Source organism: Pongo pygmaeus, chromosome 17, assembly GCF_028885625.2.
Source record: "Pongo pygmaeus isolate AG05252 chromosome 17, NHGRI_mPonPyg2-v2.0_pri, whole genome shotgun sequence".
Lineage (NCBI taxonomy): Eukaryota > Metazoa > Chordata > Mammalia > Primates > Hominidae > Pongo > Pongo pygmaeus.
This window is the reverse complement of record NC_072390.2, coordinates 46,930,667-46,948,918: the sequence shown is the minus strand read 5'-3', so window position 1 is coordinate 46,948,918 and position 18,252 is coordinate 46,930,667. Positions and strand designations below refer to the sequence as shown.

Sequence of the window (18,252 nt, the reverse complement as noted above, 5' to 3'; positions counted from 1 at the left end):
GGAAGAACCTTCTATGCCATGCCAAGGGCTTTACACTTAATTTCATAGACAATGAGGATGTAGATAGTACAAAAGGCATTAGCCAGGGAGTGTCTTTCAAGTTAGCTCTGGGGATCACACGGCAATTAAGTGAAAGGGGAAAGAATGTGGAGACCTAAAAAAATCACTAGGGCTGTGAACTTTGATATCACACTTGACTGCTAGAATATTATGTGAGCCAGGACACTTTGATATGAGGAAAACCAATATGTAATATTTTTATCTTGCAAAGCTGATAATGCAGAGAATTAACAAGTTATGCGTGTATAAACAGTAGACTCACAGTTAGGAAGCTGGCAAGTGTCTGTCACTTGAGTCCTGTAGTGTCATTTACCTGATTCACCTTTGGGCTTATCAATAGCATATACAGAGTCTTCATGATCACTGCCTGGGTCTGCTGGGTAGGAGGCTGGTTCACTGTGGAATAAATTTAACCCCACAGACTCTAGATTTGCAATGAAGTCCCCCAGCTCGGTCCCTCATTTAAAAAGTGTTCTTCTACCCCTTGCCTGATATAACTATTTTCCCAAATCTAATCATTTCTTATTTTTCAAATCTATTCAAATCATCAGCATTTATCTCTTCATCTTTTCTGTAAATTTTGCCCTTTAAAGCCAATGGTTTTTAATAATAATAGCAAAGGTTAATACTTCCATAGCACTTCCTATGTATCTGGCACTATTCTAAATGCTAAATGTATATTAAATGATTAAATTCTCACATCAACCCTATGAGATGAGTACTATTATTATCTTCATTTTTCAGAGCAGGAAACAGCAAGTTTCCCCTGACACTAAACAGGAGCAGAGCCACTAGTCAAATCCAAGCCATCTGGCTCTGGAGCTGATACTTCAATTCACAAATCTCAGTTTGTAAAGGTACTCAGCAGGAACAAGGGACCAGTGCATCAATTGTTGCCTTAAAGAAAACTTTTCTTGGATGTTCCTTTTTCATAAACTTCAAAGTCCTGTAAGTTTTGCCCCTGCACCAAGTTGTAATGCTTTCGTATACACGGTTTGCATTGTTCCAACAACCTTAAGAAACATGTTTGGAAGTACAGTTCAGCCAGACTGAAAGATTACCCCTCTCAACTGTTTTTTGTTTTTGTTTTTGGCAGTTTAACCAAAACTCTCCATCTCACAAATAAAATCCTTCTGTAAGAGTTCTTCCAGGACATGAAACTTACTAAGAATTTGCAGCTCACTAAAATTTCTTCCTTTCAATACTCAAGATTGAAATAAAACCTTTTCTGCAAGGTCAGCAATAACAGATCTAATGTAAGTCCTTTATTGATTTTTAAAAAGTTGATTACATTAATCTTTTTACTTTTTACCTTGTCTTTAGGTCATAAGTCACCAGTCCTTTTGTGAGAGGAAACTACTTCTCTTATTCTCTGAAGCTTTTAAAGAGAATATAAAAGTAACAAAGTCATTTTTTAAAAAATCAGCCTACCACATAAGGGTTTAGGATCTACTCACAGGTTGAAAGACCCTTGACCCTTCCCAATCTTAGATGTTTCCTATGTCATTTTTGGAGTCTGAGCTTTATTTCCAGAAGTGATTAATTATTCAGAAAAAAAAAATTAGCTGGCACTTAAATCTTTAAAGTTTTGAAACATTTTTTTTTTTTTGAGACAGAGTTTCGCTCTTGTTGCCCAGGCTAGCGTGCAATGGCACGATCTCGGCTCACTGCAACCTCCGCCTCCTGGGTTCAAGCGATTCTCCTACCTCAGCCTCCCGAGTAGCTGGGATTACAGGCACCCGCTACCACGCCCGGCTAACTTTTTGTATTTTTAGTAGAGACGGGAGACCGGGTTTCACCACGCTGGCCAAGCTGGTCTCAAACTCCTGACCTCAGGTGATCCGCCCGCCTCGGCCTCCCAAAGTGTTGGGATTACAGGCGTGAGCCACCGCGCCCGGCCGAAACACTCTATGTGAGCAATTCTTAGAACTTTATGGACTTCTGATTCTGCATACACTCTATAGTAAAATACTTCCCACTTTTTCCCAAGACTTTTTCAAAAAATCAATGTGAATGACCCAAAGGTCAAAACTTTCAGATGAATTTTGTGAAAATTATCGCTAATGCTTCAAAGTGAGAGGATCAGGAAGGTGGGTGTAGAAGAATCTGTGTTTTTCTTCAAATGTTAATGGAGTGGTTTATTAGCACAGACCTTTTAAGCCAGGCCACGAAAAGGCAGCGGGATGTTTTCAAGTCCCCTTGGGCTGGCGAAGCGGGTACTTGCTGTACCTTATCAAGCACTGAACACTGAATACGTGTTTAAAACAGAGCTGATAACGCAACCTTAGCAACCACCCACCTCTGCTATTTTAACAAAATGTTAAGCAAGCGAAAGAAAGAAAGACAGACAGAAAGAAAGAAAGAAAGAGAGAGAGAGAGAAAGAGAAAGAAAGAAAGAGAGAAAGAGAAAGAAAGAAAGAAAGAAAAAGAAAGAGAAAGAAAGAAAGAAAGGATAGATTAGCATACAAGGCAGGACAAGCCACCTTTATATTCTGAGCTCTGTCCACAGTGAGCAGGCCATGTCAAACATTGGGAGAGACAGAGAATGATTGATCATGCAAAGCAAACTGTAGGTTTGAATCCCAGCACGGCCATCTACGAGTTATGAAATCTTGCCAAACTACCTAATGTCTTTCTTGGTACATATACCTAGAAAACGAGAATGATCCCAACCTTTAAGATGAGAAGAGAACTGAATGGGAAAAGCGGGTGAGAACAGCTGACCCCGGCAGCCTCCCAGTAACCTAATTTTCCCTTCCCATCTCCGTGTCTACGGTGTTTGGTGGCCTCATCACCTCCCGTCGCCTCCAGCAGCTCGTTCACTCAGTGAAGGTCCTAGACCGAATGGCCACCTTCCTGTATGTGGGTACTGATCACCCACTACGTTTCCGCTTTTCGGTGCTTTGCCCTTTTTATCTTGTCTAGTAGCCAAAGCTGAGACTGGTGGGAGTCATTTCCAGCTCCGATGGTAGAGGAGTAGGGTTGAAGGGAAACGCCAAGGCGTGCTCCACGCCTGCTGTCCGCAGCCCCGTTGGGCTGTGGTACTCTTCTGACCGAAGTCTGGGTCACCGGGAAGCAAGAGGGAGAGCCACTAAAGGTCTCTTTTGTGCCCTGTATTTAGCCACTGCATTGCCAGGATGGGAGTGGAGGCGGACGGTGCCCGACACCACGACTCAGGGAGCGATCCCTGAGCTCGCTCGGCAATTCCCGGGCTCCGGGGACTGGCCTGAGCGGGGAAGGAGTCGGGGCGCGCAGCGGCACCCGGCGAGTCTGCAGGGCGCCCGAGCGGTCGGACGGGGGAGCGAGAGCTAAAGCTTGCAGAGCGCGCCGAGCCGCGGACGCTGGCGGCCCCGGCCGGGGAGCTGACGCTAGCCTGCCGGGCCGCTGGAGCTGCGGGAGGCGGAGGCCGAGCTGGGGGCGGAGCGGGCGGCGCCTGGGAGGCGGAGGCGGTGTCTCCCAGAGCTGCGCAGGCGTTGCTCGCACCTTGTTGATTAGTCAGTGCTGGGAGCGCTGCTATGGCGCTTCTCAGACCCGCGACTCCTCCTCACACGCTCGAGGCGGAGGGAAGGAGGGGTAAGAAGAGAAGGAGGCGAGCGAGCGGCCGCCGCAGCTGCAGACCCAGGGCCAGAGGAGGAGGCGGAACAGGAGCCGCCGCAGCCACCCGGGCCGCCGCCGCCGCCGCCGCCCGCAGCCGCGGGGCTGCTCCGAGTCTTCTCCGGGCGTGAGGGCACGCGGGGCGCCCCAGCCATGCCCCGCAGCGGCAGCTGAGCCGGGCGCCGGCCCCCTCCCTCCGGGCCGCCCCAGTCGCCGCGCCCCCCGGCTGCCCGCGGCCGGAGCTGCCTGGCGCCTCCCGCGCGCCCCAGACCGCGAGTGCGAGCAGCGGCGGCCGCCGAGGCGCGGGTGGTGCCGGCGGCGGCGGCGGCGGCGGGGGAGATGGACCCGGCGCCCTCGCTGGGCTGCAGCCTCAAGGATGTGAAGTGGAGCTCGGTGGCCGTGCCGCTCGACCTCCTGGTCAGCACTTACCGGCTGCCCCAGATTGCGCGGCTGGACAACGGTGAGTCCCAGCTGGGGCGCGGGGCAGACGGGCGAGGACAGCCGTCTCTACGCGGGTGTGCGCGCGTGTGCTGGAGAGGGTGGGACCCGCGGGGAGTGGGCTGCCCGCCCCCGAGCGCCGGAGTTGGCCCGAGCGGCTGCCGCAGCCCTGGCGCGTTGCTCTCAACTCCCGCCAGCAGCAGACAGGGAGGTGGAAATCGGAGTCCTTGCAGTATAATTAAAAAGGACGCCCTAAAAAAAAGTCAACATAGAGAGACCTCTGCAGATCGTAATCTTGGACGCCAGCGATCCCTCCCCACCCGCCTGCAAGAATTACTCAACCAGGGAAACCCTGAAGAGTTATCTTAGGCAACTTTCTTGAGAATATCATTGTGCTCCGGGTGGCATCTTAATTTGGGTGCTCTCCTCCCTATCTCCCCCATCCCCCGCCAAACAGATTTAAGAGGAAAAGCTCCTGGGTGACCATTGAAGAGGATCACATTTCTCCGAGACCTTGTATTACAGCTTGTCTGTTTTGTTTAACCCAACTGAAAGTAATTTAGGGCTGTGTGTAGAAAATGTTTTTAGCAGAAGTGATGGTATGCTTAAGGTTAATTATTAGGTTAGCGCATTTCCAGTCTGGAAAAAAAAAATAAGTCACCAAAACGTATTGATTCGGAACCTGAGCTCAGAACTAAGAAGGGTGTATTTCCTGAAACTGACCACCAGAAACCCACCCAACTCCTTCCCCCCAACTGTTTATTCTGCGGTGTGACAGCTGCAAACACATAGTTGCGCATACTGTCAAGCAAGTGGACACCTTTCAGTTTGAGAGTGATGACATGTAAGGTGGCAATTTAGGTGTGTTTGGTCTTCTCTTGTTTTCATCATAACTTCAGTGGGCTTTGGCGTCATGCGATTTTAGACTGTTTGCAGAAAGAAGCCTGCCCTGCTGTGGGGCAGCTGTGGAAGTACCCGGGCCCAGGCTGGCAGGCAGGCAGACAGAGCTGTGACTACACAGGCCAGGTCAGAAGAACACTAAGCAGAAAGATGTCATTTCGAGTCACAGGCACTAGGGTTACTCCTTGTTTCCTGGCGTAAAAGAGTGGGTAACGTGAGATGTATACATATACAAAGGAGTTTTTATTCTGTTTCTTATCTGTGGGGTTTGATTAGACATTTGTATATCTGATGTGAAAAATAAATGCAGGAAAGTTCGTGAAAGCTGGAAAACAATCTTGGCTTGCTTCCTCCCCTCGTTTGATTGTTGGTAGTAGTAGGGTGCATTGGGAATAAGCTGGAAGTTTTAAAACTAGTAACGAAGTGCAGATCACAGTAGCTGTTGAAGCGGCGGGGTGGGGGGGGGGCCGGGGATGGGACGCACAGGTGGTGTGTTGAGGCGTTTCTACTTAGAGTGAGGGTGGGAAAATGTTGTGTGCTTTAAATAGCATTTGCAGACCTGAATTGGTGTGTGTGTTTGTTTTCACAGCGTTTCATTTCCTCCTCCAAAACTGTGTATATTGGAAGATTGTGAGTCCTTACCTTTTCCTACCTTCTCTCATCTCTGCACACTGCCACATTTGCTAGCTAGGCAGAGAGCATTGCTGCATGTGGTGTAAAAGCCACTCAAAAGCTTCATTAAACTGAAAGTTTAAAGGGGTGGAATATCTCACTTTCAGACATGACTTTTAGTTTTATTTCCCACTTTTCTATCCCTGCCATTCATAAAAAGGATCTGAATCAGCAGTGTACTCATCCCACACTTCTTTCTAAAATGAGGACGTGGGTAGCAAGTCTTAACACTGTGTCCTTTCAAGCTGTGGAATGGATTTTGATCACTACATGTAATTCCAATTCTTCATTGTAAATTTCTCTTATTTCCTTATTGCCGCTTGAGAATCATAGTGGCACATACAAATTTGGAATCATTGCCAGATACTGCTTTATACCTTGCTTCTTTCACTTAACAATCCCATCTCATTTAAATATTTTTGTTAACATGATTTTTAATAGCTGCCAAAGAGTCCATGGGCTAAGCTATACCAAGTAATTTCATCCCCTATTGTGGACATTATTAAGCTATATTATTTTGTGCTATTAAAAATTGTGATATAATGAATACTCCTGTACATACATCTGGGAGTATTTTGGTTAGAATATATTTCTACTTTGCTGAACAAGCATGTCAGTCCTATTAAAATCCTTGATACACATTGTCAAATTGCTTTAGAGACTAAAGGAAATCCTCATTTACAGCAACGTGAGCATTGTGATAGTATCAGTCTGCCCACATCCTGAAAATATTAAGTATTTACAAAAAAATTCTCTACTAATTTGATTGGGGAAAGTGTTGTTTTAGCAGTTTAATTTGGGTAGACTTTAAAAGAGTCAATCATAGATTCTGTGCATGTTTTTAAACATGTTTCACACAGTTGAGGACAGGTTGAGGACAGGCTGGCATATTTATAAATGTTATAGGTGAAATCTTAAGTTTTGTGTTGTCCCCATCCTGTGTTTGCCTTTTCCCCAGTTTTAGTACTGCAGGTACATTTTACATCTGCACACGCCTACCCTATACTTAGACATGAAAGGTAGTCATTTTCCAAATCACTTGTTTTTAAAGAGACTAGGACAAAATTGAAAAACATGCCACTTGTTGACATTATGCCAAGAGGAAATTATTGGCTAATTTAAAATAATTTTTAAAGAACATTGAAAAATCTAATTTCACAACTATTGATTATCAGAAGCCTACTATGGGCTGGTACATTTCTAGATGCATAATATGTATTGTCTCAAATCCTCAGCAACACAATTTTTAAGAACTTGAGGAACCTAAGATTCAGAAAAATTGACTTGCCTGAAGACTCGTACCTAGTAAATGGTGGAGTGGAATTTCCAGCCGACCTTCTGACTCTGAAGACTGACCTCTTATCTCAAACTGGGCTACCTCCTGGTACTAAAGGAGAGAAGAGTTGAAGTCGTTCTGACATCTGCTCTAAATAGGTTCACTGTCTCTCTGAGAGCTTGAGGACTGGAAAGTCAATATTTTAAAAACAGTGTAGACACCAAATTAAGTGCTGGCCTCATCCATCATATATACGACTTTCTGCTTCCCAAAGGAGTGGCTGAAAAGAGGCAAGAGGCAGTGGGGAAGAAGAGGTTACAGAACAGGAGAAAAAAAGAAAACATTGGGGTTTGAGGGCCTAGTAATGTAGATGTGTCTGTTGAGATGACTCTTCAGGACATTTGCTATCCTAAGAATATTCACTACACAATATGTAAAGAACTCTCCAATTCTTTGCATTATACATGCCACTCCTGAAGTGACAGGTAGATAGATGTGTTCAATATTACATCCTTGATGGTGAAATTTTCCTTTGTATGATAAGATAAATACAAAATAATTGAGCCTTTATAAATGTTACCCCATAAGTTTTTCTGGAGAACCCAAAGAAAGGTACTCTAGCAATTCTCCTTGGGAGATTTGATGAGATGTGTCTCATCAGCTAAAGTCTAAGGCCAGTCAGCAATGCAATTAAGATCAGATATTTAAACTGATTGATCATCAGTCTTATAAACTGTTGACTGTAGAACTGGGTTCAGCAAATGTGCTTAGGACCAAGGAGAGGATGGAGAAAATACTAATCCTCACTTCACCCCCAACCATCCTCACTTAAAACTGGATAGGTGGGAAATTGTTCATTTTCTCTCTCCTCCTCATTTAATCTTGGATAGACCCTGAAGGCTTGTGTTAGAGTAGCATTCTTACAACCTTTTTCTTCTGTACCTCCTAAAAGATTTGGTGAAACTCTGTCCCTAAGCACATTTTTCAGTTAAATGCTAAAACTTTTCATCCTAAGTTTAAATGCTTGCGGGGGATGTAATTTCTCAGAATATTGTAACTATTAATATTTTAAAGTATTACATCATTCTAAAAACTCTAGTAAAATATATATTTGATTTCTAATATCATTTGTTTAAAAATTCATAAGATTCAAGAATCAGTCTTTTGAAAGTAAGCATTTTACACCTTTTCTTTATCTCTTTAAATTCTTACTCCATTTCTCTTCCGCTGTATAGAATTCTATCTCAGTGTAATATATTTTTATGCTTGAAAGTGTTCTATTGATCACTCTGCCATACTCTCTGTAACCAAAAAAAAAAAAGTATATAGATTGAAATCCAGTATTTCGTATTTATTTTGATCATAAGACTTTCAATATTTAATGATTTCTGGTTGTTTTTTAAAACAAAGAATTGGAAATTACCTGACTTAACAGAAATAGTTGTTACCTAAATAGTGGAGACTTTCACCCTGCAACATGAGTCAATATTTTTGTTCCTTTGTTTGTTTCTCTACCCAAGGTCTTTTCACCCTTGGGCAATGCATCTTAGAAAGATGTAGAGAAGGTAGTACAAGTGCATTACTTTTGTAAAGTGAGTGAAGAACCGTTGTGAAGGGGAGATGTTGAACGACAGCTTCCTTCCATCTCAGTGAAGGTCATCACAGGATGGATGTCCAATGCAATCGTGGACCCAAGCCCATTAATTTTTAAACAAGAGTACGTTTGGAAATTTCAAATGTAGAAACTGATTCCTTTACAGTTGTGATGATGAGACCCTTGGGAAGTGTTAGCTTTGCCTCAAACATGTACCCCAGCTTAAAGAATGCTGGTCTAGCACAATAAAAGATGTGTTAATGGCCCTGTTTGCTGAAAGGAAAAGGAAGACCAAGGCTGCTTGGAAAGGCAGGGAGAGGGAGGAAAAGGAGTAGGAGACTGCTAAGTAGGTAGAACAGGAGCAGTGACCGTCTCTCCTTCCTGGCTGTGCATAGGAATCAGATCAGATTCTAAGTCTCGGATGTGTTGGGACTGTGGGAACTTTGGTCCTTACTTTGTGCTCAGAGGCTTCTGCAACTTTATCATTTACTGACCTCTAGGAGCAAAAGCATGGACACTTAGGCCCCAGGGAGGCTCCAAGTGGCTGTTTGTAAGCGTCAAAGGTCTTTCTCGGATCCATGTTTTATCATTGAAATTGAAGTAAGTTCTCAAAATCTACTTTGTAATTGATGTCTTTTTTCTTTTTCTTTTCTTTTATTTTTCCCAAAGTAACTTAGTTTTGCTCTTGGAAGATGTTCTGTGTTTATCTTGTGGCTTCATTTCTCCTGGCATTGTGTATTTTAAGAGAGTACACATGGCCAGGGTGGGGGGAATGATAATTTAAAGAATACTGGATTTGGAGCTTGGTCAGGTCTTGTAATCCCTTTGATTTGTAGTTTTCCCATGTAGGAAAACTAGACATTATACTTGCCCCTATTCTTCATTCAGTAAATTGTTTATTCAGTCAACTAACACTTACTAAGCCCCTGCTATGTGACAAGCCCTGTTACAGGTGTTGGGACTATAGCACTGAACAAATCAGACAAAACTGTATGTCTTTGTGGTGCTTACATTCTTGTGTATCTACTTATTATAGGAATTAAATGCAATAATATATGTCAAATACATGTGTGAGATGGCTGTAGTAGAGATACAGATCAGTTGAGGGAGGCTTCAGAGTATAGCATATCATTTAGATAGCAGCGGGGTTTATTGTCTTTGTACAGAAGAAGCTGAGAGAAATGCTCTGGGTGACTTGAGTGTGTTTCGTTTTGAGTATTCCGGGTTATTGATCTGGTAATCCACAGGTTATAGAAAGGTGGCGAAAGGTCTTTATCAGACAGAAAGTGTTATAAACTGACTAATCTAACCAAGATTGGGCTTCAGAGGGACTGGAGGAGTTTGGAAAGGAACTTCTCTTTTTTAAAAAAAGAGATGGGTTCTCGTTTTGTTGCTGAGGTTGCCCTCAGACTCCTGGGCTCAGATGATCCTCTGGCCTCAGCCTCTCAGGTACCTGGGACTCTGTAGGCCTGAGCCACCACATCTGGCCAGGAACTTTTAATTTAATCCAGAATCACAGGTGAGTTTTACCAAATGGTACCAAAACAGTGAGCTTAGACACTTTCATCTTTTTTTTTTTTTTTTTCCTTTTTGTGTCGTCCATGCTGAATGCAGTGGCTCAATCTTGGCTCACCGTAACTTCTATCTCCTGGGTTCAAGCAATTCTCCTGCTTCAGCCTCCCGAGTAGCTGGGCTTACAGGCATGCACCACCACGCCCAACTAATTTTTGTATTTTTAGTGGAGATAGGGTTTCACCATATTGGCCAGGTTGGTCTTGAACTCCTGACCTCAAATGATCTGCCTGCCTTGGCCTCCCAAAGTGCGGGGATTACAGGCATGAGCCACCATGCCCAGCCTTTTTTTTTTTTTTTTTTTTTTTTAACCACATACTCATCATTATTTTCACTGATGGATGATCATTTTTTTGTAACTATAGTTGTATAATGGTTAGCAGGAAAGAGGTGCCTAGTATAATGTTATACACAAAGTGAGTGATTTAGGCCAGGCACGGTGGCTCATGCCTGTAATCCCAGCACTTTGGGAGGCTGAGGCGGGCGGATCACGAGGTCAGGAGATCGAGACCATCCTGGCTAACACAGTGAAACCCTGTCTCTACTAAAACTATAAAAAATTAGCTGGGTGTGGTGGCATTTGCCTGTAATCCCAGCTACTCCGGAGGCTGAGGCAGAAGAATCACTTGAACCCGGGAGGTGGAGGTTGCAGTGAGCTGAGATCACATCACTGCACCCCGGCCTGGGCAACAGAGCAAGACTCCGTCTCAAAAAAAAAAAAAAAAAGTGATTTAAAAAACTGTCTTTAATTTTCATTGATATATGGTATACTTTCACTTTCTTTCTGTTTTGACCTATTCTGATTATTGGCTGTGCCTAAAAATGATGAGAAAAGAATAGGAGAGGACATTGTAGCAGGCAGTGGACAGTGATAAACCTAGACCCACAGGGCAAGATTTGCAGATAGCTCTTCCAGTGTCTTTTTTTTCAAGTAAGAAGGCTGTTTTGAAAGTCTTTTTATTTTTTTTCCAGAGAACAGTACTGTAATATCCATTTAGAAAGGAAAACAAGTATCTTGAATGTAAGGTGAATATTTACATATTCTAGTTAAAAAGTATAACTTTTTAATTTTTAATTGACACAATCATTATATTAATACATATTTATGGAGTACAATGTGGCGTTTCAATATATGTACACATTATGTAATGATCAAATCAGGCTAATTAGCATATCCATCACCTCAAATATTTATCTTTTTTTTTTTTTGTAGTGGGAACATATAAAATCCTCTCTTCCACCTATTTTGAGATATACAATACCCTGTTGTTGACTGTAGTCACTCCACTGTGCAGTAGGACACTTATTCTTCCTTTTGTTTAATTGTAACATTGTACGCAATGGCCAACCTCCCCCAGTTGCCCCGCTTTTCTCTGCCTTCCCCAGTCTCTGGTAGCCACTGCTATATTCACTACATGCTGATTTCTTGTCCTTTTTATATATAACCCATAGTGGGATTGCTGGACCCCTATCTATCATCTATTACTGAACTCCTATCTAATGCCATATATAAAAATCAACTCAAAATGGATTAAAGACTTAAATGTAAGACCAGAAACTATGAAACTACTCATGGAAGAAAACATAGTAGAAACACTTTATGATATTGGACTAAGCGAGGATTTTTTGGATAAGACCTAAATACATAGGCAACAAAAGCAAAAATAGATGAACGGGATTACATCATACTAAAAAGCTTCTGCATGACAAAGGAAACAATCAACAGAGCAAAAAGGCAACTTGCAGAATAGGAGAAAATATTTGCAAACTATGTATCTGACAAGGTGTTAATATCCAGAGTACAGGGAACTCAACTTCATAGCAAAAAGACAAATAATCCTATTTAAAATGGGCAAAAGACCTTAATAGGCATTTCTCAAAAGAAGACATGCAAATGGCTTATAGGTATATGAAAAAAATGGTCAACATCCGTCATTAATCAGGAATGGCAAATCAAAATCGCAGTGAGATCGCTGTTACTCTAGATAGAATGGCAAAAACACAAGATATCAAAAAGACAAAAGTGTTGGCAAGGATGTGGAGAAAAGGGAACCTTTACATACTGTTGGTGGGAATGTAAGAGTGTAAATTTCAATTAATAAAGCCATTATGGAAAACAGTATGGAGGTTCCTCCAAAAATTCAGAATAGAATTACCTTGTGATTCAGCAGTCCCACTACTAGGTGTATATTCAAAGGAAATAAGTGTCAACTGAAATGAGTATCCACATTGTCTATAAAAATCTTAAGACATTAAGTTCATTTCTGAAAGGAAAACTGGGTTGACTGTTGTGATCAACTGTATTATAGTTTAAAGAGGGAGTATTTTAGTCTCTTTCACTCATTGGCTGCCTTACTGAAATAGCAAGTTCTTGTAGACCAGCTTGTAAACTCGTTTATTTTTGTTTGAGATTCCTGAGGTATCTGTCTTTTCACTTACTGAGCTGCCGGTTCTAGGAAGACTCATAAACTCCCCACGCATCTTCAGCAGGACTGTCAATCTTAACAACACCAGCTATGATATGCCATGGGAAAAGTAACTTTTATTTCTGGTTTATGTATTGTTTTTGTAAAATATAAAATACCTGCTAAAGTATTATTATTTATTTATTTATTTTTTGAGACAGAGTCTTGCTCTGTCCCTCAGACTGGAGTGCAGTGGTGCGATCATGGCTCACTGCAGCCTTGAACTCCCAGGCTCAGGTGATCCTCCCACCTCAGCTTCCCAAGTAACTGGGACTACAGGCACTTGCCACCACACCTGCCTAATTTTTGTATTTTGTATGGAAATGGGGTTTTGCCGTGTGCCCAGACTGGTCTTGAACTCCTGAGATAGGGCCATTTGCCTGCTTTGGCCTCCCGAAGTGCTGGAATTACAGCTGTGAGCCACCACCCCTGGCAGGATGAACTCTTTCAGACCTTTCCACATGAAACGCCTCCCCTGCCGCCCTGCCGTACCCCTACTCCCAGTTTCATAAGAATTGCTTACTTGAATTTCAGGTTAGAGGTATCTAAAATTATTTTTACCATTTTCAGCTCTTAGCACAATGCCTGGCATGTAGAAAGCACCCAATAAGCATTTAATAAATGAATGAGCAAATCTCAGTATTAAAAATTATAAGGTCCAAGATATCTATATTACTATGGCAGTGTATGAGCTCTGCAAGTCTGAAATAGAATGTCACTTTTGTTTCATTTGAGGCAGACATTATATTTTTAAATATATACATTGGAACTAAGATGGCAGGTCTTAATATTAGCAGAAGGAAAAACAGAGACTATCATGATTTATAAAATAATGATTCTTAGGGCCATTAGTTACCCACATTCTAAATAAAGTATTTCTGGAAAGTACAACTCATTTTTCGATTTTTCACTTTTTTGCTAGTTCTTTTCATTCTGTAGTTAAGATGTCTCCTTTACGTATTATGTGTTTCCATGTCACTGGATTTTTAATCTTTGGTATTATCATGCTCTTCATATGACTCCTGAGTATATGGACTAGAATGCCATAAATCTTAGAAACTAATCAACTCTTAACAAAGACCTGATGGCATAGTCAGCTTACCATTTATCCATCTTCTCATCTCTGGGCACCACGGATTTTACTTCTAAGCAAACAAGCCACTTGGTTCAAATAATGTTACAAAACTACAACTGCTAATTTGGTACAGTTGTCATCTTCCTAGAATAGCCCCAAGTTTGACTTGAAACAGTAGTGTCTGAATCCCAGACAATGAGTTTCCTTTTATGCCGTGCGGGAGCATTACATGGTGGTAAAAGAAGAAAAAAACAGTGTTCTGAAGCTCCTTTCCAGTTCTGTGGGTGAATTGCTTTACAATTACAGGGCAAGTTATTTTAATTGATTCTGCTAATTGTTAACCTAGTTTGAAGTATTTGAATACCACGTGGGCTTTGATGACCTTATGGTTGTTTAATAAATACCAAGTTATTGAATTTAAAATGCAGTATGAATTCTTTATAGTTATGAAGACACTTTAGTTAATATTTAACATATGTAGTAAATTGTTATGATTAAGCTTGGTTATATAGTGTTGAGAGGAATGTAACTCTCTATGAGCAGTGCTTATGTAAGTGTCCCTGGGAAGATTTAAAATGAGTTGTGTTCTGTTGTTGTTTTTTCTCCAATTAGTAGAGAAAAATTTCCTTGGTCAGACTTTTTTTTTTTTTTTTTTAAATAAGATGACAGTTTTCTCAATTATCAGACTTCAGGATGTTAGAAATGAAAATTTGCCTTCCTAGCAGGACTACAGTTTAAATATCTAAAAGTACCAGAAAAAGGGTAAATGTTTGTTTTTGAAATTTTAAAACATATCTGTTACTGTTAGGTAATTAGAAAGCACTCGGTGTAACAGAGTCTGTCATCCATTAAAGAAAAGATTAATGAAATACCTGAGGAGGCCCACTTGAATAACCCCAGGACAGCTGTCTGTGCAGATGCTATATTCCATGATTGATTCTCATTTTGAATTGCTGCTGTCTTCTTTTAGCAGCAATGGGCAAGTAAGGGTTTGTTTGAATAAAAAAACTAACATTGTCATTTCTGGTCCCCAGTAGTTTATGCTCCTAGATCTTCATTTTTAGCCTGTTTCAGATTTTTAAAATAATGCAAGATTCATTTTTTACCTTTGACCACTGACCCACAAAATCAATTAAGCACTAGACCTAAGTTAAAAACTATTTAATTGGTTGTTTCGAGAGAGAGACAGAGCGTGAGAGAGAGCATGCACTTTAGGAGGTTCAGATTACTTATTTAAAAATAAATAACAAGTAACAGAAAGCTTTATTAAGAGATTCTACTCTTATTTTTTCTGTTTATTTTGGTCCTGTCTTGGGCCAGTTAAGAGGAAGTCAGCCACTGAGAGAAGATAGGATCAGAGGGAATCTTCACAGCCTCATCATGGCCAGGGACATCAGTTAAGGTTAATTTCAGTTGTGTGTAAGATAGATGGAAAAAAAAAATAGCAGCTTATACAACACGGAGAGTTTATTTTGTTTTGTTTTCATATAGTAGTAGTCTGAAGATATGTAGTCCAGGACTGATAGGGCAGTTCCACAGAATGAAGGATCTAGACTCTTTCTTTCTGCTCTGTTGTCTTCTGCAAGTAGTTTTCACTCTCAAAACGTCATGGTCCTAGATGGTTGCTGGAGCTCTAGCTGTCATGTCTACATCCCATACAACAAGAAGGGCAAAAGGCTGTGTCTTACCACTTGTCCTGCACAGCAGTTCACTTACGTCTCATTTGGTCAGCACTTCAACACTTCTATATGGGAGTACAGGAAGGCAGGAACTGAAGTCTTTTAACTGGGTATAATGCCCAGGGGTTCCTACTGCAGGAAAAGGGGGCATCAGATATTGGGATACACTCAGCAGCCTCTGCCACCTAGATTGTTGCTGTGATGCTTTCTTCACTTTTTTTTTCCTACTAACAAACTTATTAAAATAGCCATACATTGGGCCCTAACTCCTTGACATCTCCAGAGTAGCTGGGATTACAGGCACGAGCCACCATGCCTAGCTTATTTTTGTATTTTTAGTAGAGATGGGGTTTCACTGTGTTGACCGGGCTGGTCTCAAACTCCTGACCTCAAGTGATCCTCCCGCCTCAGCCTCCCAAAGTGTTCGGATTATAGACGTGAGTCACCATGCCCAGCCACTTATTTTTCTGATAAAGACAGGGTCTAGCTGTGTTGCCCAGGCTGGTCTTGAATTCCTAAGCTCAAGGGATCTTCCACCTTGGCCTCCCACAATTCAGGGATTACAGGTGCTAGCCATCACACCCAACCTTCTAATTTGATACACACAATGATGATAGTGGCCCATTTTTTAAAAAATAGAGATGGGGTCTTGCTGTGCTGCCCAGGCTGGAATACAGTAGCTATTCATAGGTACACTTATGGCACACTGCAGTCTCAAACTCCTGGACTCATGCTGTCCCCCTGCCTCAAACTCTCAAGTAGCTGGGATTACAGGCACACCACTGCCCAGCCTAGTTGTCCAGTTTTTTTAGAGGTGCTTTTTTTCCTGCTCTATTCCTTTTGTCAGAGAGGCTTTGTGGTTGTGTTTAAAAAATAGTATTTACTCTTCCCCCACAAAATATCACCATTATAGAGAGCTTGGAAAATACAGACAAGGAAAGACAAAAATGAACATCAGCTTTAATTCCAGATATTGTATAACTTGTTATATAACCATTACCAACATTTTGCTATTATGCAGGCATGGGATGTAAATCAAAAATACATTTATAAATGAGACCAAATTGTGTATAAAACTGCTTGTTAAAATTTACATTAGATCTTGAGCCTTTTCCTTTATTATTAATATTCTTTGGAAATAGACCTTTTGTGACTGAATGGAATTCTGTTATTACCAATCAACTATTATTTATTTGACTGTTGTGAGATATTAGTTGTTTTGAGTGTCCTGTTTTTGAGACTTTTTACTTAAATGTGTCAGTTTTACATCATTTTATTATTTTGGGTTCCTGGAAGTGGGATGATTATTCAAAATTCATTATTTTTAGAATGTTGGTATTTATTGCTAAATTGCATCCAGGAAAGATTCTACCTTCAGCAGTGGGTGAGTAAGCCCATGATTTTGTGTATCATTGAATATCATAGTTCTTTTTTTTTTTTTTTGCCTTTCTAGTTTAGATAATTAAAACGTTGTATTTCTTTGCTCGATAGTAGAATAGCTTCAATAATATCATATTTTGTTTGTGAATTTCCTGAGCCCTTTGTTCAATTTTTTGGTAGAGTTTTTTTCAAATCTCCTGTAATAAAATCTCCTCCTATACATTTCTCTTAGTTTTTTATGGGATGTTTATAAATAATCTTCCGGTTTCATGTGGGTTAATTACTTTTTAACTTATTTGTCTTCAGCAGTCAATGTTCATAAGTATTAATAGATATTACCTCTTGTTTTGAAATCGAATAATTGTGATTCATTTACTTTTCTTAACCAACCTGGATATTGGATTTAAATATGATATGTTCACTGTTGTATTGTAACTGTCGTCTGAAAGAATTCCCTTGCATTGTATGAAATCAAATAGTCTCATGAAAATCTTGATAAAACCGTGTTGTGTGTTCACAAATATAGTTATATTTGTGTTCCATTCACGGAGAGTTCCCCAAGGAGACTTCATTGTTGATAAATTCCTGTGCATTGCATGAAACGAAGCTGACGAACAATTTGTCACTTTTTGGCTTTAAATATTAATAAGTAAATGGACACGTTTGTAAAAATATTTAATTATTTTTACATGTAATACATAAACTGAAGTGCCACATTTGGGGTAATTAGATAAGAGGTAGACGACAACAACTTCAGAGTCTGTTGAAGTTTAGAATCTATGTACAGACACTAGTGAATAAATAATAGAAATTCACAGATCACTTCCAGACATGGGGAGAAGCACATGTGATAGTTTGAATGTCATTTCATTTTTTCTATTGAATATCTGTGTAAATATTGACTTCACTGTAATGACTGAGAAGAGAAATTAAAAGTCCAGTTTAATTCTCTCTGGACATAGATCCAGGGGTTGATGGGTAATAAAGTACATATCACCAACAGAGCACATGTATACATATGTAACAAACCTGCACGTTGTGCACATGTACCCTAGAACTTAAAAGTATAATAAAAAATAATAATAAAAAATAAAGTACGCATCACTCTGCCAATTTAGCACCTGAGGACTCTATAAATAGTTGTATCTATCAGTGTTGAGGTGGCAGTTGCTAAAAGTGAAATAACAAGATAGCTTTAAGAGAATCTTTTAGTGCCACACCAAAGAAGCTTCAAATTAACTTTATAGTAGATCAGGTAGACTGTGAATTTTACTCACCCCTCCCCCATCTTCTGTTTCTTTTTTTTTCCCCCTTGACTCAATTGGGAAGATACTTACCTGAGTAGATTGTGTACAGTTGAATAATGTGTGTTATCGGAGGAGAGTTTCTTGCTAAGCAGAGGCCGCGGAGTTGGGAAGGAGGAAATGTATGAACTAAGTATGAATACTATTTGTAGTCTTCATTCCCCTCTGATTATAAACATATATATTATGAAGAATTTGAATACCTAAAACTATTTAAAAACTTAGGTATTCTGAAGTCTTGAT

At 40.8% G+C, this 18,252-nt stretch overlaps 1 protein-coding gene across 2 annotated transcripts in view; it reads left to right on the top strand.

Annotated features, from left to right (window-relative positions):
* The first annotated feature begins 3,990 nt into the window (after window positions 1–3,990).
* Window positions 3,991–18,252, top strand: part of GAREM1 (GRB2 associated regulator of MAPK1 subtype 1) — a 207,074-nt gene continuing 192,812 nt past the window's right edge. For both annotated transcript variants that reach the window (XM_054460293.2, XM_054460292.2), the window contains exon 1: window positions 3,991–4,114. In XM_054460293.2, coding sequence (XP_054316268.1) covers window positions 3,994–4,114 — 121 coding nt within the window. In that variant the 5' untranslated portion in view covers window positions 3,991–3,993. The remainder of the gene's footprint in view (window positions 4,115–18,252) is intronic.